Source organism: Notamacropus eugenii, chromosome 2 (assembly GCF_028372415.1).
Source record: "Notamacropus eugenii isolate mMacEug1 chromosome 2, mMacEug1.pri_v2, whole genome shotgun sequence".
NCBI lineage: Eukaryota > Metazoa > Chordata > Mammalia > Diprotodontia > Macropodidae > Notamacropus > Notamacropus eugenii.
The window spans coordinates 297,484,810-297,511,318 of record NC_092873.1 but is presented as its reverse complement, the minus strand read 5'-3'; the positions used below and the strand labels follow the sequence as shown (position 1 = coordinate 297,511,318).

Here is a 26,509-nt window from a genome sequence, read left to right as displayed (position 1 = left end):
TAGGTTTATTATACCTGATTCTCCTTTCTCATTCATTCTTTAGTCTAGCCAAATTTGCCTTCTTGTTCTTCCTTACACATGGCATTCCTTTCCCCTACTTTGCATTTATACTAATGCTCCATGCCTAGAATGCAGTCCCTACTCACTGACATCATTAGAATCCCTGTTTTCCTTTAACAAACAAACAAACGAATGAATGAAAAAGTGTCTATTACACTAAGTATTTGCTAAACACTGTGTTAAGTGCTGGAGTCAGAAGCAGAAATGTGCTCTTAAGGAGCACATACTTTAATTAGATAAAATAACACATAAAAAAGAAAGTTCATTTGCAGAGCAGAGGGTAATTTCAATCCTAAGGGTATTGGAGTGAGGGTGGGGTAGAGGGAGGATTAAGACCCAGAGGTCCTTTGGTTGCATCAGTAGGTCAGATAACAATGTCATGGTTAATAATCACTATCTTTTAATAACAGGTTCTAGAATTCTTTCCAAGAATTAAAAGGCAAACTAACTAGTGTATAATTTTGAACATGCATTCAATTCAAGTGTCACCATCAAAATGAGGTCTATTATATTCCTGTTGGCTATTAGTCCCTCAAATAATTAGTTCACCAAATTATATTTTGAATTTATATCTATGTATTCATATGTATACATGTTATCTCCCAGCAAAGAATGTAAGCTTCTGAAGGTCAGATTTTTATATCATTAGCAGCCAGCAGAGTGCCTGCCTGGCACAGTGCAGGAACTTAAATATTTATTGATTAATCAAGTGAATAAATTCTAGGAGGAAAGCCTGCACAAAAGTACACACTTGAGTATAATGCCTATTTGGGGCAACAGCAAGGAGGCCAAAAGAGTGGTAACAGAGGAATATGATAATATAAGCATGGAAGGTGGTCTGCTGACAGATAGTGATGGGCTTTAAACACCGATCCATGAAGGCTGAACCCAGGTACACCATGTCCTTCCTCCATTGGACCCAGAAACAACCGCAGATAGAATTTTACAGGGCAGAGTACTGAGGACCATCAGCTCTTTATTCCTGGAAGTTATGTCTCCACATTGGTGACTTACACTGAACTGACAGTCTAATTTTATGTCATCAGCAATGTCATGTCAAGCATGTCACCTATTTCTTGATCAATCCAAGTCATCACCAAGAAAGTTCAGCATAATTCTTTATCCTGTCCATCTCTCTCCATGATTTCCACAAGAAAACTCTTGAGTTACTTTGGTAAATGCTTTGCTTTGAAGTCTAGGTAAACTACATCTCGAGCATTTGCCTTACCTACTAGTTTGGTAACCCTGTAAAAAAAGACAATAAATTGTTTTGGAATCAACTGTTCGTGATGAAATCAGATTCCATTTATGATCACCGCTTCCATTTCTTTACTAAAAGTTCAGTAGCTACCTTTTAATAACAGGTTGTAGAATTTCAACCAGGAACTAAAATCAAACTAACCAGTACATAGTGCAAAGAGTATTCTCTCCCCATTTTGGGAAACTTGGGAGAATAACTGCCCTCCTCTATTCCCGTGGTATGTCTTCTTTTCTTGACAACCTTCCAAAAAAACCTGAAAGTGGTTCTGCAACCTGAGTTGCCAATTCTTTTTGTACTAGAGAGTGCCATTTGTTGGACCAGTTGCTAAAGACATCAAGGACAGCCAGCCAATTAAAAGGTATTCAGAAGATCAAATGATTTAAAAACAAGCTAGTACTAAAACCTATAACCTTGAATGTTGATCCAGAAATGCACAAAGCATAGGAAACAAGAAAAATGAACTGGGATCTTAACTCAAAGAAGTCTTAACACTCACCTGTAACTTATTGGAAATGAAACCCACCACTGGACTTTGGCTCTGGAAGGGCAAATCAATTCAAAAGACACAGGATAAAGAGGGGGTTAGGAGACAGCAATGCACAGTGAGATGATACATGTGTATGAAGAGAGTTGCTTCTATTTCTTCTGCCAGACACAAGAAGAAGCAAATAAGGATCTTCAGAGCTCTGCCTCCTCTCTCTTCACGGTTGTTGTCATCCTACTCACCATGAAGTGAGGTCCTACCCTTTAACTGTTCCAGCTCTTCTAGACTTTCCATTGTAGCTGAGAAGCCTGACCTTTCTGTCTTTCATGCTCCTTACCAGCAGACACTCTTCTTGCAGTACCATACCACACTTTGGCTGCCATCACTTCTTTCAGGTTTTCATCTTTGGCATGTCTTTTAAAAAATTTATGCTGACTGGTCAGTTCCCTGTGTATGTTGGTCTCTTTAGAAAACTCTCCCTCATTATGTTACTTCTCATGTAAGAATTTAATTCTTGAAAATTCCCCTTCTCTTCCTAGAAAACTTAACCTGAAGAATTTTAATCTCCTGGATCTTCCTTCTCTTACTCTGAACCTTGTGAAATCTGCTCCCTCAAAACATGTCAGACTATGCCTAGGTTTTTTTCTATTCTCTATCACAAACCTGAAATGTGAGTGAGCAGAGAGTATCTCTATCATTTAGGTCCCCATTCCCGGCTGTCAGAATGTTCACTGCAGCCAGAAATACTTAGTTCTTCATAAGAGTCAGCTCTAGATTAAAATGTCTTCTTTTGGGTTTCTCCTTGTTTTGAAGTATGAGATTATTATTGAAGAACAACCAGGAAATTATTCGTTGCTCTCCTTTCAGGCAGGGAAAGAACTTAGGCAGATGTCTAGATACTTGCTGTCTCCCATCATTACTCTAATAAACCTCAGTGCCAGATTTGCCACTTGTCTCCTGACCCCCTAATTTGTTTCCTTTCTCTAGGTGGCCTGTAACATGACACAATGACAAAGTCATCTTCTGTTCCTTCTTCCATTCATCAGCACCCAAACACTCTCCACCATGCTTTCTGTCTCTGGTTCCTGGATTTCCTCATACGAGTTTATCTTCTCACTATACAATACTATCTCCTACTCCTTTCTTTATCTATCCTATCTCATTTGAATTAATTTTGCCCTTCCAGAGTCATAATCTAGTCATGGGTTTTATTACACTAAGGATCAGCTGTTACACCTGAGTGTTAGGACCTCTCTGTGTTGAGATCTCTATTTCATTTTGCTTGTTTCCTATACTTCGTGAATTTCTGAATTAACATTTGAGGCTACAAATTTTTACTACTGGTTCCTTTCTTGGATTTGGTCACCTATGAACTTCTAAATGTCTCAACTACTGTCCTTTCTCCTCTCCTACAACTATACTTCAGAGTATCCAGTCTGGTGAATATATAAGTACCTTTCTTCCTTTTTAAGTTGAGAGTTCTTGTGGTTAAAAATTTTAGACAATTAAAAAAAAATTCAAAGCTTAAAAAAAGTATTTTCATATGCAAAGTAGAGAGGAAAAAATGACTGTACATGAAATTGCAAATCCTTTTAAGAGTATAATAATGTCAACATACAACTTTTTGGATTCAATCTGAAGGTGATCAAAACCACATTTTTACTAACCATTGTTAGATGCATCCATACTGCTTAGGAGTTTGTCATTTCTATGTTTTAAGGCATAGTTCAGAAATTCGAAACCATTTGAAAATGTATTAAACCAAGATGTTGGTGTGTGTGTGTGTATCCATAAAGATAAGAACCCAGGGTACCCTACTAAAGACCTCATTCGACATGATATTAAGATAATAAAGACTACTTTTGAGGTTTTGGTCACTGAACAGTGACAAATCCAACTAGCTATATAATTATGTAGGCTTACATCTCTCTATCTTGTCCACAAAGGCAAATCTTTGTTGAAATCTAGATATACTATGTCTATAAAATTTCCATGCTCTACCAGTAGTTACCCTGTCAAAAAGGAAAGAAAAGATTAATTTGGCATGATTTGTTTTTATTCTGAAATATGCTGGGTTTTAGTCCTTTTCTAGGTGGTTTTAAGCATCTCTTTTGTAACATGATCCAGAATTTTGTCAGGAAATCAGTCTCTTTCACTGGGCTGTAGACTACAGAATCCATTATCCTTCTTTATCTTAGCGTCCAAGTAACGTTTGCCTTTTCCAGTCCTGCAACAAAGCCCTGTGCTATGATTTTCCCAGCATCAATGACAATAGCTGAGCAATCACACAGGGTAACTCTTTCACGTTCCTAGGATATAGGTCATCTAGCCTTAGCAATCTGAACTCACCAAGAACAGCTAGGTACTCTGAGCTCCTCACTTATCTTCAGTTTCAATTCCCTGTTAATTATTTTTTTCTATTTTTGTTCTATCCTTCCCAATCCAAAGTTCATTCTCCTTGGCGAAGAAAACAGAAGCCTGCTCATCGTTGTTGCTTTTTATCACCCCAACCCCCTTGAATAATGATTGATCCCTTTTTTGAACATACTTCTTTTCTTCTCTAACTGTTAGAATTCCTTTTTTGTTCTTAATTGCTCATCAATAATCTTAGCTCAGTCTCGGTTTTTGGGCTCTGAAAATAATTTTACTGCACTAAAATTCAAAACAGAATCTCAGAGTTGGAAGGATGCTTGGAAGTCATCTAGTCCACTTGCAAGGACCTGAACAAGAATCATCACCATAATATAAAATTTCTAATATGAAAACGTGATTTTTTGTGATATTAAACTATAGATGGATAATGATTTTTGTTGGTGCTGTCAAGCAGAAAAACACTTGTTTTATCACTACATATAATTTTTATAAGGCTATCATTAGCCCAGAATAACTTAAGTATGTCCTTTGAAAAAATGGAAGATAGGAGGTTTTCCCAGAAATTTTTCAGAAAAATTGCAATTATATAATAGAAATTTCCCTAGACTTTTATATATATGAGTTCAGTGTCCTTAGACGACTTGGGTTTGAATTCTAGTTTTGCCAATTTTGTGCCTGTGTGTGCATGTGTGTACGTGAGTATGTGCGTGTGTGGGAGGGAAAGAGAGAGAGACAGACAGACAGACAGACTGACTGACTGACTCATCAGGACAATTAGGGAACTTGACTCGAATCAACCTCTCTGATCAGTTCCCCCTGTAAATGTACAGTATCCTATGTGATATCCATCCCAACACAATTCTACTGAGCTGGAGAGAGAGAACAGCTCAAAACAACAGATATATAGGAAGCTACTGCAGTGAGACCTAAAATGTCATAATTTAAAACAAGGACAAAAAAACCATAAGGATACACTAAAACACAGCTTCAAAAATGTGTCAAGGATATGATGTGCAGCAATTAAAATAGGACAGCTCTATGTGACCAAAAGTTTTGGGTTAAAGATGAATCAAACAGTCAGAAAATAAAAAGGGGTGTCTAACAATAACAAGTTACGCAGATAATAGCTACAAATTAAATAACATCATTCATTTATGCACAATGATAAGTAAAGAAGGGTTTTTGCATCAATCTACACTTACAAAGACAAATGGTAATCACAACCAGTATTATCAAATATAAAAGACAGTGATGTAATTTTATAATAATGGTTATCAATAAGCTAAGTGTCAAATAAAAGTTTAAAATAGGCATATGAGCTGTTACTTCATATATTATATTTGATGTGTTTTGATAAGGGGAATTTGAATGAAATGTAACTGTACATCTAGCATGCTAATATGTAGTAGTAAACACATAGCTAGTGTTAATGACATATTTCAAAATCAGGCCAACCACAATTTTTATAACTGATCTGTATAGTACAATAACAACATCTGAAAACATATAGTACAGTAACATTGCAGCAGGATCCTAGTTCCTTTCAGATTGGTGGTATTTTGTCTAAAATAGAATTGTTAGTTATAAGACTTAGTTTGCAGGAAATTTCTTCATGAACTTTAACACTTTATCATAAATAAAGGTCTTTAGCTTTAACTTTGAAAGATGAGGCAAACTGGTTATTAAAACTATACTTTATTAAGTATACTTAAAATGTGAGGTTAACTGGTTATTCCAAATATATTTTACAGAAAGCACTAGGATTAAATAAAAATCTTACTGGCATAACATTTATGTCTCAAAAGCAACCTCAAAACATGAATTTAATTTATGAAATTCTCAAACAGAAATGATTTAATCTAATGCCTTCATTATCATATTACTCCACTGTTTGCATTGTCATGAAAAGTGTTTTGCTTAAATGATTCAGAAAATCAGTCATTCAGATAATAAGCATTTCTTAAGTGCTTCTTATGTCCCATAATGCTATGTCTCAAACACTGTGCTAAGGTCGAAACAAGGTCCATGCCTTGGACACCATTCCCAGGGCTGAAAGGAATCTCAGAGATCCAGTGCTTGACCCGGTACCTATCATCAGTGGAATCTGATAATTGCTAATACATTATCTAATCCAATTCTGCCCCTTTAAAGACAAGCAAACTAAGATGCAGAAAGATTAAGTGATTTGTCCAAGGTGTGATGAGAGCAAGCACAAAAATTAAGGTACCTATAACTACATCCCAATTGGGGACTTTCTTTTTAGACAAAGAAACTAGTAATGATGGAAAGCAATCAGTGGATTAACCAAAAACATCAATTTAGTAAAACAGGGATGGATGACTCAGAACCCTTGTTTGTTGCTGTCTTCTGAGTAGGTCACTGCTTATTACTACTTGCTCTGAGAATTGGACAAAGGCCCAGTGAGGAAAGTAATGACAAATTGGCTTTGATACTTTATCAATATTTTTGGTTTTGTGGAGAAAGAGGCAGTATTTGGATTTTAAGATGACTCAAATAAGCGATTCAGATTCAATTCAGATTCAAATGAACTGTGGTATGTATACCTCCTCTTAAACACACTTTTTGACCATTCTCTTCGCATGAATTCACATGAATAACTGAGAATTAAGTGTATTCAATTGGGGAGGAATCAATGGCAAGACTTTTAAAAAAGTATCCTGTTAAAGACTGTAGCCTGTTACAGAAAGTGAATTACAAAAGCAATAAACACTTTTGATATAGAAAAGATTCAAATTAATGCAAAAACTTCTAAACCCTTCTAAGAAGAAACTAACTTCTCATCAAACCCCAGTCCCAAAAGCAGTAACGATAAAAAAGCTGATGCAGAACCAAAACTTCAGAAACACCACTATTTACAAAGTAAAGTATAACTGTATTCCTGATAGTTCTTGGATATACAGTCACCTTTCCTGGCCGTATCATGATTATAAAGAGTATTATATAGTAACCAAGCTAGTGAAATTTCTTACCCGTTCTGTCATATGACTCATGACATGTATGTGCAATTTCTGCTCCAAGCTGTAAATAATGCCCAGCTTTATCCTTTCTGGAGCCATCTGCTCCCAAAGCAAACATTCCTCCAGCAAAGCAGGTCAAATGACCCATCTTCCTTTCCAAGTGTCCATTCTTCCATTCTCCAATGAATGTGAGGCCCCCATTGGATGTTCTAATAAGATGCTTTTCTATGGCCTGTATGAATAATCAATAAATGAAGATGAATAATTTCTGAGTTTCTAAAAATGTACTGGTTTTCAAGCCAATTCTATACATAAGACAATAATAATGACAGTAACTCATGTCCACACTGCAGTCCGCTGGGGCGGATATCCTGTTCGGATAAGACAACTCCTGTGCTCATCAAACTTACAGAATATTAGAAAACACTTAGATAACTATAATATGAAATACAGTATATATTTATTATATATATAATTATATATTATCTAACATAATATATATTATATATCATTATATGTCAAATATAATATGAAATACATGATAAATTTATTAGAAAGGAGTACAACAAAATAACATGTGAATCACAAAGGGGAAAATATGTAATCATCAGAGATTATCAAGGAAGGCTAATTTAAGAGTTGGGAGTTGGGCTGAACTTAAGAGGATGAACAGGTGAAAAAGGAGTAGGAAGGCTACTCCAGACAGATTAACATCATGAGAAAAGGCAAGGAAATGGAAAAAGAAACAGAATGTTTGAAGAGCAAGCAGTACAGGAAATATTCAATACAGGAAAAGGTTTGCAGAAAAATTAGGTTGTTGGTACCAGACTATGAAAAATTCTGAATATCAGGGAAAGGGATCTGAACTTTGACAAGTAGTAGGCAATCAAAGGAAGATTCTGAAGAAAGGTGTGATGTGACCAAATAGGGAATATTAGTTTGTTAAGAGCAAACATAATTTATTGGAGCGGAGAAGAGATATAGGAGGAAAGTCCAGTTAGGAAGCTATTACAATTATCCAGGTAGATAATAGTGAGGTATTAAACTGGGGTCATGACAGTGGAAATAAAGAAGAGAGGAGACAAGGGATAGTAGAGAGATAGAAAGTCTTCTTGATTATGGGTTAAACAGAAGAATTAAAAGAGACAGAAGATTCAAAGATAAATCCTAAGACTTTCACACTAGAGACTGGGTAGAACACCAGCTGGAGCCACTGGAAGAAAAGGTAAAGTCATGAGGAAGAGCAGGTACCAGAGAAAGAGAAGTTTGGTGTGGGTCAGGTGGCACTGCAGGTGCCATGGAGCAGGAGACAACAGTCTAGTGCTGAGAAAAGGGATTAGATATAGATACAGACTGGAGAATCAGATGTGTAAAGGGGACAGCAAAGGCCACAGAAGCACAAGAAAACACCAAAGGAGAATATGGAGAAAAAGGAGACTGCAGGAAGAAACAGTAAAAAGAGAACTGGATTTGGAGCCAGATGACCCAGGGTCAGATCTTGACTCTGTACTTTGCTAGACAACACTGAGCTAGTTGTCTCTGGGTTTTGTTCCTCGTCGATAAAATGAGAGGGTTAGACTAGATGAACTTGGAGGTCACTGACAGTTTGGAATTCCCCTACCAAGAACACTTACGTTGAAGAGTTTAGAAAAGAACAAATGATTGACCAAGGAAGCATAGAAGACACAAGTAATCCAAGACAGAAACTGCAGAGACAGAAGCAACAAGGGAACACAGAAACAAGATGAAGACTGGAAAAAGGGCAATTAGGTTCAGCAATCAGGAAATCTATGGTTATCCTCAAGACAGCAGTTTCAATAGTGATGGGGTCAGATACCCAAGTGTAGAGAGAGGACTGAGTGAGGTAATAGTAGATGATGAATTAGTCTAGAAAACATTTTAAAGATTCTTGCAAGTGGGGTGGGGAGGTGGATATAAATTACATACAAATGACACCCACTGGTAACAGAGTTTTTTGGTTTTCTTGCTTTCTCAATGGGGAGAGAGAGTGGGGAGAGAGAGGAAGGAGGGAAGAGCATGTTTACCTGAAAATAAAAAACATAATTTTAAAAAATTACTTCATGCAGTCAAGGAACAGGAGAATACAACATCTGCTCACTTAAGTAAAAAATGAAATATATGTCAAGTATTTCAAGAAGGAAATAATGCTAATAACTAGGGGATAATCAAGAAAGGTCTGAGCTACACTTAGTTTTCTTATTTTTAAATCTTCTTTTTAAAGTAGAGAATTTTTTATTCTTTTTTTGATCCAGTTCCAAATCCTCTCCCTTCTCCAACCCACTGTGACCCCAATACAAACAATCCATTACAATTAAGTGTACTCATATTTTTGCATTGACATTAGCCAGACTTTTAAAGAGTTCTATGAGGTGGAGGTGAGACCAGAGTGTCCATTATGTGCAAGGGACTGGGGATTACAAGGACAAAACAAAATGAAATGAAACAAATAAACAAATAGCTGCTGCCCACTAGGAAATTATAGCGACTACAGGGCGGTGTAAAATATATCTAGATGAGTAAATAAGAAATAATTGGAGGAAGCAGAGAATACTAATAAACTGGAGGTTCAGAAGAGGAAGGAACACTTGGCCTTGACATGTGAGGGACATTACAATTCATTAAGGGAAGGAGAGCAATCAGCTGACATTCTGGAAGGTGATCGCCGCAGCTTTGTTTTCACAGAGGACCAACGTCATGGGAACAGTGTAAAACTAGGGTAGCTGAATATGAGTTTGACAGCTTTGGCTCCAGATTTTTGTAGCTTTAAATTTCATTGCAATATGAATATAGACTTTCACAATTTAATTTGTAGCTTTCCATTAGTAGATAATGTTCAAAAAGATCACAGACCAGACTAGAATTAATCCACTGCTGTACAAGGAGAGCTTCTTCATGATTTCTAAGATTCCTTCTACAGACCTTAGCTCCATGTCTAGAAAGTATAGAAGCTTTTCACCCGTCATGTGTCTGCATAATGCCACAATGAGTTGAATGATAGTTGTATCACTACTTTGATTAGAAACAGCATCATATCTTTATGGTTGGTCTGGCCTAAAAAATGGTTTTCATTGGAATCCAAGGGAACTTTTTTCCATGGGGAAGAGGTGGAGAAGTTAGTGTCTTAAAAGGTTTAGGGAATGTTTACAAAACAAAAACTGAAATTTTTAAATTGAAGCTTTATTTATAAAGATTTTAAAATCAGTGTACATTTTCATGAAAGAAAAAAGGTCTTTTCTTTTTTTTAAATTTCCAACCCCTGAGCCATTACCTCAGCTCAGCTGGAAGTGGAGACAGATCTGGTAGGTCAACAGATATCTTCTGGCTCTAACTCTGGGGCTCTTTCCATAATACCAGATCTACTTAGAAAATGGGAGCAATGGACTTGTGCATGGCTAAGGTTGCTGTACTGTCTCATTTCAGGTCAGAAAACTCATACTGTATGTTTTAGAGGAAATATTTCATTCTGTTATCCCTCCAATTAGAAATTATGGGGTGTAGACAGGTTAAAAAAAAATCAGAAAATGTTATCTCTAAGATTCCATACAGTTCTGAGGTTCAACAAAATAGGTATGGATAATTTCTCAAGAAAGAAGAAATGTAAAGACAAGGAAGCACAGAATAACAAATGACACACTCATCAACTAAAATTGTTAAAAAAAGAAAAATTGTCTATGAAAGTGCACACTCACTTCTCAAGTCAGGGCACTCGCACCACAGTCCTAAAGACATGTCTAACTCTCTAACATATTCCATATTGTTTTTAAAAATAATCATTGGTAATGTTCACTATTGAACAAATATAGCTAAATTGACCCTCCATGAAAAACTGTCCTTAGTTGGGAACCCTATCTTGGTGTGCAGGCAACTCTGGAGCCTCAAGGTTTAAACCAGCAAGGCTGACAGTTATGACAGGTACAACTGATACAAGAAGGTCTTATGTATGAGCCCAGAAACAGAGTATGTCAGTCATGAGCCCAGCTGAGAGCAGAAAGGCTTCCCATCATCCATTAAGTGATGAATTTTTACTTTGGCAGCAGCAGCTCAGGAAGACTACCCACCAGGGGACTGTGATGGTGTAGAAAGGTATATTCCTACATGAAGGAACTGAGTTATCTAAGTGATGAAGATTAAATTAATATGGGAACACAAAGTAAAAAAATCTCAGGTAGTACAACCTTAAAAAATTGCTACGAAACACGACTCCTGTTTGGTCAGGCAGCAGCTTTAATTGTGTGCTCCTTGCATACAGACCACCGATTATACAGTGCTCTATACCTATAATACCTGGTCTGAACCTTCTTTGTGGCATGGACTCTCAGAAAAATGTTTTCAAATGCATAAAACAAAATGTATAAGATGGCAAAGGAAACCAAATAGAATGAAATATAGTTTATTAAAAACACTTTTTAAAAAAAAGTTTACAAGCCTCCTGAAATCACTGTGGATCTCAATTAAGAAGCTCTGATTTAATGTTACAATTTGCTAAAGAGAGATGCTAAAATAATCCTATGCTCGTCCTTCCACAGTTGCACATAAAACATCCAGAACTACACTCTTCTGGTTACTGAAAATATCTAATACACAATAGTGTAAACGATGTCTAACAAATGTAAAGATTTAAGCTTTTGGGATAAAATGAACTATTTGGTAAAAATTGTTGGGAAAACAGTCTGGCAGAAATTGAGCATATGTTGTAATATAGATTAGAAAGAAAGTAGAAAATTGGGAGAAAATTTTCATTGTCTCTCAGATAAAGGTCTCATATCTCAACACATAGAGAACTTTATCAGATTTATAATTATGAGTCATTCCCCAAATGAAAAATAATCAAAAAATATCAATAGATCATTTTTCAGTGAAGAAATTAAAGTTATCTATAGTCATATGAAAAAATGTTCTAAGTCATTACTGACAAGAGAATTGCAAATTAAAACAGCTTGGAGGTATCATCTCATAACTATCAGATTGAGTAAAATGATAGAAGTGGAAAATGATGAATGTTGGAGGGGATGTAGAAAAAACTGGGACACTGATATACACTTAGGAGAAGTGTGAACTGATCCAACTGTTTTGGAGAATTATGCCCAAGGAGTTATAAAACAGTATATAATCTTTGACCCAGCAATACCACTATTAAAGATGATCACTGAAAAATGAAAAGAACCTATGGTCTAAAAAATATTTATATCAGCTCTCGCTGTGGTGGCAAAGACCTAGAAATTGAGAGGATGCCGATCAACTGGTGAATACCTGAATAAGTTGTGGTATATAATTGTGATGGAAGATTACTGAGCTATAAGGTTGATTTTAGAAAAACATGGAAAGATTTGCATGAAACAATGAAAAGCGAAGTGAGCAGAACCAAGAGAACACTGTGTACACTAACAACAATATTGTTCAAAAAATAATTGTGAACAACTGAGCTCTTCTGGGTTCCATAAATACTCAAATAACTATAAAGGACATGTGAGGGAAGATGCTATCTACCTTCAAAGGAAGGGAAGAAGGAAGCAAATGTCTTATTAAAAAGTGATATTATAGTCATAATCACCTCAATTGCATCGTCATACATCTTCCTTGCCTCAATGTCTGTTTTATCTGACATCAACCATGCTTTCAGTAAGTATTCATAAAAACTGTCTCCTAGCCCACCAACTGATGTGTGATCTGTAACAAAAAAGAAAAAAGGAAGGTGAGGTTGGAACAAAAGAGGAAATATAGTAGAATTTTACATTTATCTTTTACATTTATCAAGGTCCAATAATAATACTACATTATTTTTCTCTGCATCACCACAACATTTAACACTGATTTTTATATTACCAACTAATTTTCTAGGAAATCTGTCAGTTCTGTACACATATCCCTTCTATTTATACATACAAAAATCCTTTTCCTATGTCACTGGAGGCATAGTCATATGGTTATGGTCTCTAAAACCAATTTTTGTTCTGTAACAAAAAAAAATAAAAATAATCATTTCACACAGTTTAAAAAGGAAATTCAATAGGAAGATTATAAATACCTCAGTAACTGAATCTACTGATGCCAATAACCATAAAGAGTTCATTCTCTTGGTACAAATGCATTTTTATCTATGGAGTGGTATTTGTGCCACAGGAAATTGAAGAAATTATCACACAGATACATATACAGGCACCACATAAATGCCAAGAATTTCTTTAAAATCTAATCTTTATCAATAGAATATGCTTTCTTTTTTTCTTGTCTGCTGACCTAGATTTGCATTCTGTTTGTCTATGAATTTGATATTATTATTAAATAAATTATTATTAAATAAATCTCATATCCCCTAAAAATTGAATCTCCTGATTTTTAAAGTAAACTAAATAATTTTATGTAATTCTGAAAGAAATTCTTTTCTCTCTACTTCTCTCCAGGACTTTCTTAATAACTCTCTCTGACAGATCAGGAGATTTCCCTGCAGTCTAAATTACACAAAAGTTAGGAAAATGTTTTAAGAATATTCACAACAAGAACACAAGTCATTCTCCAATTGATAAATGGTCCAAGGATATGAACAGGTAATTTTCAGAGAAAAAAATTAAAGCCATCTATAATCATATGAAAAAATGCTCTAAGTAACTATTGATTAGAGAGATGCAAATCAAAGCAACTTTGAGGTACCACATCAAACCTATCAGATTGGCTAACATGACAAAACAGGAAGATGATAAATGTTGGAGAAGATGTGGATGAGTTAATTCATTGTTGGTGGAGCTGTGAGCTGATCCAACCATTCTGGAGAGCAATTTGGAACTATGCCCAAAGAGCTACAAAAATGCTTTGACTCAGCAATATTGCTTCTGGGACTCCATCCCAAAAAGATCACAGAAATGGGAAAGGCTCCCACATGTACAAAAATATTTATAGCAGCTCTCTTTGTGATGGCCCAAAACTGGAAATCAAGGGGATGCCCATCTATTGGGGAATGGCTGAACAAGTTGTGGTATAAGAATGTAATGGAATACTATTGTGCTAAGAGAAATGATGAACAGGAAGACTTTAGAGAAGCCTGGAAAGACTTGTATGAACTAATGCTGAGTGAAAAGAGCAGAACCAGGAAAACTTTGTACACAACAACCACCACAGCATGCAAGGAATTTTTCTGGTAGACTTCATTGAAATGCATGGATTTAAAAAATTTCCAATGCACTCTGGCAAAATGCTTTCCACATCCAGAGAAAGAACTATAGAATTGGATCGCAGATAGAAACAGACCATTTTCTTTTGTATTATGTTTTTTTTTTTTAATGGTTTCTCCCATTCATTTTAATTCTTCTATGCAACATGCATTCTCGAACCTATATAAGATTGTATGCTGTCTTGGGGAGGGAAGGGGAGGGATGGTGGAATGAGTAGAAAAAAATCTAAGATATATGGAAGTGATTGTAGAATACTGAAAACAAATAAAATAATTCAATTTAAAAAAAAAAGAATATTCAGAACACTTGCTTGCTAAAAAAACTCTGCCTTCAGTGCTGGGAAATGGAAGGTAAGTGAATCTAGACATATTAAGTGTATGTACGTTTATGTAAGGGCTGGAGTTAAAACAAACGAGAACATCAAGGAAAGATCAAGGCCTGGAAAGGTACTTTCTCCTGCTTCACTTCTGTTTCCCATGGTGAAGTGTCCAAGCACAACCTTTCTACTTGTTCAAGTGATACCACTGCCCCTATCTCTTCCCTTCTGTTAGTCTCACTCTTTATCTTATTTTCATTCTTTTACTCTCTACTGGCTCATTCCCTGTTGCCTATAAATACATTCATCTCTCCCCTGATGCTTCTTTCCCCACTCTATTTTACCCCTTTCAGTCACTAAAGAGATAGATCCAGTCTTGTCATTCCCCTACTCAATAAAATCCAGTGGCTCTCTATTTCAATCCAGTGGCTCTCTATTTCCTCCAGAAGCTAAGACAAAGGACCCGGTTGGCATTCAAAGCCCTTCATAACATAACTTATCTCCGCCTACCTTTCCACTTTTCTCATACCTTACTCTTCTCCATGTACTCTTTGAGCTTTGACATGGGCCTCCTAGTTGTTCCAAGAACAAGACACTCCATCTGGGCATTTCCATTTGGCTAGAACACTTCCCTCTGAAGTCCCAACTTGAAACCTCACCTTCTACAGGAAGATTTCCAGTGCCTTCACTCTGTTAATAATTACCTCTTTAGCCTGTATACAGCTTGCTTTGTATCTATGTACTTGCCTCTTTCTGTATTCCCAGTGCTTAGCACAGGTCCTGGCACATATTAAGTGCTGAATAATTACTTACTGATTAAGGACAGAGACTGTGGAATTGCCACAATACCAACATTCTAATTGGAAATCAAAGAATTCACTAAAAAAAAAAAAATTGTCAAGCAGTTACTACTAAATATAAAGTACTGTACTTGTGAGAGAACAAAGGAAAACAAGAAAAGGTTCTTACATTCTACTGCAGGTAGTATGGAATGGCCACAAATTAAATAATTTCAGGAGGGATTGAGTATTCACAAAGGGAATGGGAATGAGGGCAGGATGAAAAAACAGATGAGTCTTTTCAGAGAAGGTAGCATCTGAGCTTAGCCTTGAAGGGAACTAATGATTCTAAGGTGGGTTGGTGAACAAAGAATGTATTCTAAGTAGGCAAGAAAGTCTAAGAAATGCTTAAAGTTGGAAGATGACACAGGCAATGCAGAGAACAAGTCAGCAGATCACTATGAATGTAACAGTTTTTGAAAGGGGATCACATGAAATAAATTTGGTAATATTAGGGAAAGAATTAACAAAACTGTTCATATAAAAAAACACTTCAAACAATAAGATTGCACTAATCAGATAGAGAAAAAGCCTTTTGAGAAGGTAAAGTGATCATTTATGCTTAAAAAAGAAAACAAAGCATAGGCAAAAAAGGATCAAAATATGATTAAAAGTATTTAAAATCAAAAGCTAGGATAATTTATAAAGAAAAAAATAATTTCCTGATAAACACAGTAATAAAGGAAGAATTTTCCCTTCCCTACAGTTATTTGACATCATTACAAAAGTTATATCTAGCATTAAGACAAGAAAACTATTGCCCAAGAGTAAACACAATTATCCCTATTAGCAGATAACATAATAGTTTTCTTAGAAAACTCCAAAGAATCAGTAAGGAAGGTATAAGACAATAAATAGCTCAATAAGTAATAACATTCCAAATAAATCCACAAAAATCAACATTTTTACATGACAACAATAAAATCCAGGAGGAAATGACAGAAAGGGTAATATCAAAATAATGATAAAATGCATTAAAAAAATAAATCTGCAAGTTAACCAGTCAACTATACCCACGACTTAACAAATGCGATTTGCAAAAAAAATTTAAAGATTTAAATAACTGCAGGATATTCACTGCTTATGTATAGATATACATCTAGATAAGAGAGACAGAGACATAGAAAAAGACCCATTCAGAAAAGTACTGTAAATCTTTTAGCTCTAAATTCTCAAACAATTTCTTCGATTCTAAATTTTCTATTTATCTGTTAGGACTTGCCCAACTCTGACAAACGAACAATTTTGTCTCCTACTATTATTGAGTCACCATCTATCAGCAACATACCCTTTCCCTTATTATTCCCCTTTGTGCTTTCTCCTCCCTCCTCTTCACAGGGCTTTCAGTTCCCTACCACCCACCCACTCCTCAGTTTTTTCAGTTTGGCTTCCCCTCCAAACTAGTCTAGTGAAATGTATCTGCAGAAAAGAATGATCTCCTTTTATTGTTCACTGCAATGTTTGCGTGTGTGTGTGTGTGTGTGTGTGTGTGTGTATGTGTGTGCTCTTATCTTCTCTGACTTCCGGCATCACACTGCTGCTCATCCACTTTTCCTTGACTCCCTGGTAGGACACCATAGTTTCAGGACTCTGCATCTATACATCTCTATCCTTTCTCCACTATTTGTTACCATACCTCATCTTCCTCCCCCTTACATATGATTGTCTTCCAAGTTTCTCTCCTTGGCCACCTGCCATAGGGTTAATACTCCTACATCTGCATCTTCCCTGACAACATCATCCTAGAATTAAGCCCCACATTTGCTCTACAAGTAGATATGTTAAGTAGGTGGTCAAGATCAATCTCTCTCTTCAGCTCTTTTCTCCCTTTCCCTGCTTTTGCTTCACATCCTCTGTAAAGCAGATATAATGGATTCAGTGCATTCTGCAAACATGACATTCTACCTCCTGTCTCCATCTGCACTGCCTCTCCCACCTCACATGCACTGCTTAGAATGCATGGCTTCCTTCAAATTTTAGCTCAAACATGACTTTTGGCAGGAGGCCTTAGATGTAGATATTCCTTATTCTTGCCCCCAAGCTCCTAGAGTCTTCCCCTCTGAGATAGCTCATCTCTTCATCTATTCTACATGTAGTTTGTAAGTACCTATTTATTTCCAAGTTTCGCACTGGAATGTAAACTCCTTGTGCTCAATGACTGTCTCTGCCTTTCTGTATATGTCCTATGCTTAGTACCTGTCTGCCACATGGCAAACATGCCACATTATCGGTGCTTGCTGGTTGATGTATACCTGTTCTGATAATTAAAAAAAAAAAATACTACATAACTTTTTCTTTTTTGGGGGGAGGGGCCTGGGGGAAACATGAGCATGCGCACAGGGAATTACCAATCTCCTTCACATATGGCTTGGGAGGCAAAGACAAGGGGAGGCATTTAGCAGCAGGGATGGGGCCCAAGGAGTGTCAGGATAGGTCTCGTGGTAAAGATGGCACATGAGAGGTTCTCAGAAAGAAGGCAGACATTAGAAAGCTGAAAAGAGTGTACCAAGAAGGCAGACAGAATACAAGAAATGTTTAGTACAGTTTTGCTAGAATATAGAACAAGGAAAGAGAAACAATGTGTAGTTAAGTCCAAAACTACAGGCTAGCGCTAAACTGTGAAAGATTTTAAATGTCAAAAAGAGGAGTTTTAATACAGAGACACTAGGAACCAATGGAACTTTCTAAGCAGAGGGAGAATATATTCAGACCTGTGTTTTCGGGAACATCACTTTGGCAACTTAGCAGAAGATAGACTGAGTGGAAAAAAAGGAGAGACCTGAGACCAAGTAGGAGGCTGTTACAATAAGCTCAGGAGAAAGACTCCAAGAATCTGAACTAGGGTGACTGTGATATGAGAGGGGAGAGAACTGGAGAGATGAAGTCAGATGAAATAATAAGATGTGACAAGTACTTAAAGGTGGGCAGAGGGAGAGAGAAAAATCAAATATTACTATCAGGTCATGAACCTACTTGACTAGAATGATGGCAGCAAAAATAGAGAAATTTGCAAGAGATGGGGTTTGGGAGGGAAAGACAATGACTCCCATTTCTGATATACTGAGTCTCAGATGTCTACAAAACAGAGTTGGTAATAGCCAACAGGCAGCTAGTGATGCAGGGCTAGAATTCAGGAGAGGATTGGGGTTGGCAATGTAGAACTGGAAGATAACTCACGGGAGCTAAAAAGAGGGTGGTCAATTGTATTAAATGAGGGGAAAAATTAAAGAGTTCCTTGGTAACTTTAAAGAGGTCAATTTTAATTGACAAGTTGCATAAGGTTGAGAAGCAAGTGTACAGAAGGAAAGAGACGCAATAAATTTAAATGGCTTCCTCGAAGGAGTTAGAATGAGAAAGAGCAGAGAGATATACAACAACTTAAAGTGATGGCAGGGTCAGATTAAAAAAAAACATTTTTGTAGGCAATAGGGAAAGAGCCAGTAGATATGAGAGCATGACTGAGGGAGATGTTTACTGGAGGAGATGGAAGACAATGAGATCAAGGGTACACAATTGATAGGGTGGACTTGAAGAAGATACCTTTTCATCAGAGATAAGAAGAAAATGGGGAATGATGTCAAAGGATCTGAGGTATAGAATATGGGAGAAGAGGGACCAAAAGATAAATGCCCCCTACAAAATTTCCTTTTCTTTCAAATAAACTGATATATAGTTATCTCAAAACTCATCTCATTACTTGCCTTCCAAATTAAAGGATTAAACTGCAGGTGGGGAACGTGCAGCCTTGAGGCCCCGTGGCCTTCAAGTACAGTCCTTTGACTGAATCCACACTTATTTTGTGAAGTGTGGATTCAATCAAAGGGCCACACTTGAGGACTTGAGGCTAAACCATTGTTAAGATACTAGGAGAAATTGTGTTTTCCAAAGCTAAGGCCCAGCATGTTTTGCCCTGTGCCCTGATCTTGGCATAACGATCCTTTGTGCTCACCCTCTGGCAAAATCACTTAACTATTGTATAGGTTTAACCAGCACCAGGTGTTCTCTGAGCTCCTGACAAGCTCAGGATATGCTTGGACCAGTACCCATGTTAATCAAACTTATCTCATTATTGCTAATACCACTACCTGGGGTGATAATGGTGTAGCCATACTATAAGTACGGAGATCTCCCCACATTGCCTCAGTTCCCCCACTGGGAGAGCGTCCTTGCTTGCAAGCCATTTCCCTCACTTTGAAATTAAACTTCTATTCCATTCCTGACTCTCCTGTCTCTGGCCTGTTTTGTTTGGTTCCAGCCACACATGGGTTAAAGGCTGGCTATAATGGTAATTAAATGTGCAGATCTTTCAAGTTAACAGGTCCATCGTACCTGCTTAAATCACATGGAAACCTAAGCCACATGTAGTTGGAGAAGCTTGTTGAATGGGTAGAACAGAGCTGGAGGAAGTTGGTCACGCTAGTCAGAGCTGGGAAGGACACAGGCAAGCAGACAGCTAGGCTCTCAGTGTATGTTTCTTTGTGTGTGTGTGGGGGGGGGGGGGGGGGGACACCTTGGAAAAGGCTTTGTCCCCTATGATGGTAATATGTATTGACTTCTTGGTCACTGGTGGATTTGGCTTTCTGGTGTCTGAATCTTCTGTCGGAGTGTGTTACACTTTGTGATTGAGAACTAAGCTGGCATATCCACAGTCACCACCACTGCTGTGAATGTTGCCTTAGCAATACATCGGTTGAGTCCAGTTGACCCTTTTGGATGTTATTTTTTCACCTAATAGCATGCAAAAGCAATTTTGAAAATTCATTAAAAATTTTTTTTGAGTTCTAAATTCTTGCCTTCCACCTCCTCCCCTCCCAAATGAGAAGGCAAGCAATTTGATATAGGCTATGTGCACTCACGCAAAATATATTTCCATATTAAGAATGTAAAACAAAACACAGTCCAAAACAAAACAACAGAACAAAAAAAAATCCCCAAGACATATAAAGTAAAGAAAAAGCAATTTTCAGTCTGCATTCTGGCTCCCTCCATCAATTCTTTCTTTGGAGATGGATAGCATTTTTCACCATAAGTCCTTCAGAACTGTCTCAGAACATTGTCCTGCTGAGAATAGCTAACTCATTCACAGTTGATCATCATACAATATTGTTGTTCTTGTGTACAGTGTGCTCGTGCTTCTGCTCATTTCACTTTGCACCACTTTATATAAGGTTCTCTAGGTTTTTCTGAGAGTGTCATGCTTGTCATTTCTTCTAAGACAATAATATTCCATCACAATCAAATTGCCCCAATAATGAGAAAGTGTTCAGAAGTTACAAGTATATTCCCATGGAGGAATGTCAACAGTTTTACCTTATTGAATCCCTTATGATTTATTTCCCTTTCCTATTTCCCTTTTTATGCTGTCTTGTATTTGAAAGTCAGATTTTTTTTGGTTTAGCTCTGGTTTTTTTCAAAAGGACTCTTGAAAGTCTGCTTTTTAACAGAATATTCATTCTTCCCCTAAAGGATTACACTCAGTTATGCTAGGTAGGTGGTTCTTGGTTGTAATCCTGGCTCACCTGCCCTTTGAAATATCATATTCCAAGTACTCCATTTCTTTAATGTAGAAACTGCTAAACCTTGTGTTATCCTGACTGTGGCTTTATGATATTTGAATTGTTTCTTTTTGGCTGCTTGCAATATTTTCTCGACTTAGGAGCCCTGAAATTTGGCTATAAAATTTCTGGGCATTTTTATTTGGGGATCTCTTAAGGAGGTGATCAAAGAATTATTTCAATTTCAGTTTTACCCTCTGGTTCTAGAATGTCAGGAAAACTTTCCTTGATAATCTCTTGAAAGATGATATGTAGGCTCTTTTTTGGATCATGGCTTTCAAATAGTAAAATAATTCTTAAATTATATCTCCTTGATCTATTTTCCAGGTCAGCTGCTTTTTCCCCCTCATTTTTTCCCCAAATTTCTTAAATTTATTTTCACTTTCCAACAATCACTTCATAAGTTCCAAATTTTCTCCCCCTCTTTCCTCCCTCCCACCCCAAAAGGAAATGCAATCTTTTACAGGTTCTACACAAACATTCCTATTAAATACATTTTCATATTAGTCACATTGCACAGAATTAAAATGAGTGGGAGAAATCATGAGAAAAACAAAACCTAACAAAGGAGAAAATAGTCTGCTTCATTTTGTGTTCCTACTCCAGAGTTCTTTCTCTGGATGTGGATAGCATTTTGCATCATTTTGGAAATGTTTTAGGTCCTTGCATTGCTGTAAAGGGCTAACTCTATCAAAAACAGTCCTAGCACACTGCAGCAGTTACTGTGTATAATGTTTTCCTAGCTCTGCTCACTTCACTAAGCAAAAGTTCATGAATCTTTCCTCTGAAAGCCAATTGTTCGTCATTTCTTATAGCACAATAGTATTCCATTGTATTCGTATGCCACAATTTATTCAGCCATTCCCGAATTGATGGGCATCCCCTTGATTTCCTAGAAGCCATGTTGCTAGGATGAAGGGTATACACATTTTTATAGCACTTTGGACATAGTTCCAAATTGCTCTCCAGAATGGTTGGATTAGCTAACAGTTCTTTTATTTTTTTTTTAACTGGGTATTTATTATTTTATTTGTTTTTAGTGTTCTACAATCACTTCCATATAACTTAGATGTTTTTTCCCCCTTCCTCCCTCTCCTTTCCCCCTACCTCCCCCTCCCTCCCTGAGATGGCATACAATTTTATATAGGCTGTGGTTGTTGCTGTGTACAAAGTTCTCCTAGTTCTGCTCTCTTCACTCAGCATCAGTTCATACAAGTCTTTCCAGGTCTCTCTGAAGTGTTCTTGTTCATCATTTCTCTTAGCACAATAGAATTCCATGACATTCATATACCACAACTTGTTCAGCCATTCCCCAATTGATGGGCATCCCCTTGATTTCCAGCTTTTGGCCACTACAAAGAAAGCTGCTATAAATATTTTTGTACATGTGGGACCCTTTCCCACTTCTATTATCTCTTTGGGATACTCCCAGAAGCCATACTGCTGGGTCAAAGGGTATGTACATTTTTGTAGCCCTTTGGGCATAGCTCCAAATTGTTCTCCAGAATGGTTGGATCAGCTCACAGCTCCACCAACAATGAATTAACTCTCCCACATCTTCTCCAACATTTATCATCTTCCTGTTTTGTCATGCTAGCCAACCTGATAGGTGTGATGTGGTACCTCAGAGCTGTTTTGATTTGCATCTCTCTAATCAATAGTGATTTGGAGCATTTTTTCATATGATTATGGATAGCTTTAATTTCTTCCTCTGAAAACTGTCTCTTCATATCCTTTGACTATTTATCAATTGGGGAATGGTTTGTATTCTTGTAAATTTGACTTAGTTCTGTATATATTTTAGAAATGAGGCCTTTATCACAGACACCATTTGCAAAATTTTTTTTCCAGTTTTCTAATTCCCTCCTAAACTTGGTTGCCTTGGCCTTGTACAAAAATTTTTCAATTTAATATAATCAAAGTTATCCATTTTGCATTTCATAATGTTCTCCATCTTTTGTTTGGTCAGAAATTCCTCCATTCTCCATAAATCTGAAAAATAAACTATTCCTTGCTACCCTCGTTTGTTTATAGTATCAGCCTTTATACTTAGATCATGTACCCATTTGGACTTTATTCTGGTATACCGTGTCAGGCATTTGTCTATGCTCAGTTCCTACCACATTTTCCATTTTTGTTTTCTTCACTTAGCGTTTGTACCTCCTTTTCCATTTTCCAATTGTTTCTTTTAAGGAGTTATTTTCTCCTGTTAGGTTTTGTGACTCCTTATTCATTTGACCAATTTTACTTTTTAAGCAGTTGATTGTATTTTTTAAATCACTGGTCAACTTTTCTTCTAATTTGGCTTTTAAAATCATTCTTGAGCTCTTCCAAGAATGCTCTTTGGGCTTGAGAGCAGTTCATATTCCCTTCTGAGATTTCAGGTGGGGGTATAGTGTCAATGCTGTCCTCTTCCAAATTTTTTTGTATTTTGATCTCCCTTGTCCCCATAATAGGATTCATTCATCTTTGCTTTTGCACTTCTTACTCATGGTGAATGCCTTTTTCCTGGCTTTTAAAGTAGATCTCTGCTTCTGGGGTACAGGGGACTATGTGCCATGTTTCTTGTGATGGGAGCCAGGGGCCTGGTTACTGGCTTTGTATGCTGTGGCCTCTGGTTCTTTGAACTAGAAGCTATATAATCCTACAGTTTACCTGGTGTTGAACTCACTGGTGTGTGCCAAGGCTGTGGCCAGGTGAAGACAATCTGAGTTTCCCAAGGTTACACTGAAGTTCAAGGTGTGAGGTGTGGGGGACAAGTGGTCTGGCCACTGGAGGTCTCCTCCATCCCTAGGGCTGCATTAGAGTACAGGCAGGCTCAGTGGCTGATGAACCCTATCCACACTGGTGTCTGTCCAATTCCCCTGTCTGGGCTAAGGAATGCCTGGGGTCCTGGTGTTGGCGCTTCCCAGCTCCAAACCCCTGGGGCTCAGGATCTCCTGCTAGTTCGCTGAGATCAGGCTTGCTGGGATGCTTCTGGTCCTGTACTGGTCCTCTTTAGCCACAGTAAGAGGCACCCTTCCTGTCAATCTCCCCAGCCTACAGAGTTAAAAAACTGCTATACCCCTTCTACTGTCTCCACTATTCTCGGAATTTTCCTGGGGCAATATTCTCTAGGTTTTCAAAGTCAACAAGGGAGGGTGAGATCACTTGAAGTCTACTTAGCTATCTTGGCTCCCAGAAGTTCAAATAGGTCTGAACTACTTTTTCTAATGACATTTTATATTTTGTTGGGTTTTTTTCATTCTTGTGATTTTGTTCTATTATTTCTTGATGTCTCATATTAAAGTCATTAGCTACCACTGGTCCAAATCTAATTTTTCTTCGGTGAATTTTTGCACCTCCTTTTCCATTTGGCCCATTCTGCTTCTAAAAAGCATTCTTCTCTTCAAGAGATTTTTGTGCATCTTTTACCATTTGGCCAATTCTGGTTCTTAAGGTGTTACTTTTAACTCTATGCTAAAGTGGGGATTTGTGTCCAGAGTGGAGAAGGAATGGTCACAATCTTCAAGTGTTTTTGTGCAGCTTTTTCAGAGATAATTCTGGTGACTTGTAAATTTTTGGTTCTCCCAGGGTGGTATGATCTAGGCAGAGGTGTGTTTACTCCTCACCTGGTCTGTGAGTGACTAAAAGCACTCTTTTCCATCTGAAACCATGATCAGGGTCCCTGCTCCCCTGCAGCCACAAGTTCTGGTATGCTACTGTTCTTTCATGCTCTGGGATTGAGATCCAAGAATGCAACCAAGATCCAAGTATGGGCAATGTGACAAAGTCCTGCCCCTGGTGCCAGCAAGGGAATCCCTGCAATTTTCTTCTGACCAATTGTCTGACCCTCTTACTGTCTGTGGGCTGAGAAGGTCTGGAAGCTGCTACTGTTGCCACTGATTCAGTCACTCCCCAAAACCTACTGCCAATTTGCTAGGGTGAGGCCTGTGAAAGATTGTGTTCCACTCTCACCCCCATACAACAGACCTTTCCTGCTAACATTCTAAGTTGTCTTGGGTTAGAAAATTTTTCACCCTGTCTTTTATGGATTCTGTCACTCCAGAATTTGTTCTGTGGTATAATTTTAAAAGTTTTGGAGGGGTTTTGCAGAAAGCTCAGGTGAGTCCCTGCTTTTCTCTGCCATGATGGCTCCACCACCCATGATGTCTCTTTTCATAAAATACTGCCAAGAATGGAATATTCCCAAGAGCTTCTAAATTACCTTACATTGTGGCACTCAAATTTTATGAAAATCAGAAGAAACAAACTGATATTTATAAAAGATAGTACCAAATACAGGTGTGATCAATACATGATGCTCCTTCTATTTACTAATGATCCCTCAGAAAGAACTGTTTATTATATGACGTTTCCTTAGAATGGATAAAGACTATGACTACATAGAATTATTTTTCATAAATAAAGAAAATTTAAATTGTCAGCTTTCCAAATCACAAAAAAAACCAGATTATTAGTAATAATGCTGCTTTTCTGTCATAGATGTGTCTAACAGTTTTGAAGTGATTAGTAATGAATAGTAAACTTAGAAGAAGAAATAGAAAAAGAGAAATAATCAATAGTAAACATCATCTATGGTAAAAGAAAAAAGTTATCTATAGTAAAAACAGAAATTTAGTAAATTAGTTCTGAAATTAGCTATTGCTAATACTTTAAAAAGGAATAAAACCATTTCCTGTCACACAATTTAGGTTAATTCTCCAAAGAATCAGCATGAAAGCAATGTTTTCAATCACACATGCTAACCTCTCTTATGTTAAGTATCTTAAGGATACTGAAAAAAATGTACACAAACTGTTCTGTAAATATCTAGGTTCTAAAGGAGCCAGTTAAGTCCAAATCCTTTTCACACAATGGACATAAAAGTCAAATGACACTGGAAGCTGTCAATTTCTTGTTATCTGAAGCTCCTAATACAGGGGCTCTTATTCCCTTCAGTCTACATAAAGCTAGACCATAATATTCTAAGAATAAGAAAACAATCTTACTATATTCCATTTCTAATGCTAAAAATTCCCTTCTCTGAACAAAACTCGATGTCAAACAATGGCAATGAATCTTTATGGGAAAATCTAATCCCTGTTCTTAAATAGTTGAGTCATTTCATATTTTAATGCTAAGACAATTACATCTACTTAAAAAAAGATAAAAAACTCTTAAAAAGAATTCTTTGCAGTATTATCATTTAGTAGGTTACACAAATAGCAACTTCACAATGTGACAAAAATATTAACATCTTTAATGGATATATACTTGACAGAAAAGAACACTGCATAGAGCGTAGTATGCATAAGGATGTCTATCTCTTAAGAAGAAGAACATGAAGATCCAGCAATCAAATATGTACCAGGCATATACCACTATGTATGATATACACCACACTTAAGACATTCATAAATACAAAGAAATTTAAGACCCATTCCTACCCCCAATGAATTTTATAATGTAGTTGA

General features: G+C 37.0%; 1 protein-coding gene across 1 annotated transcript in view; it reads right to left on the bottom strand.

The window, feature by feature from the left end:
- MAN1A2 (mannosidase alpha class 1A member 2) overlaps positions 1–26,509 on the bottom strand; it is a 219,124-nt gene that overhangs the window by 15,261 nt on the left and 177,354 nt on the right. Inside the window, exons 9-10 of the mRNA XM_072644497.1 lie at positions 12,729–12,844; positions 7,169–7,388 (exon numbers count right to left, since the gene is read on the bottom strand). Of these exons, the coding sequence (XP_072500598.1) occupies positions 7,169–7,388; positions 12,729–12,844 (336 nt within the window). The remainder of the gene's footprint in view (positions 1–7,168; positions 7,389–12,728; positions 12,845–26,509) is intronic.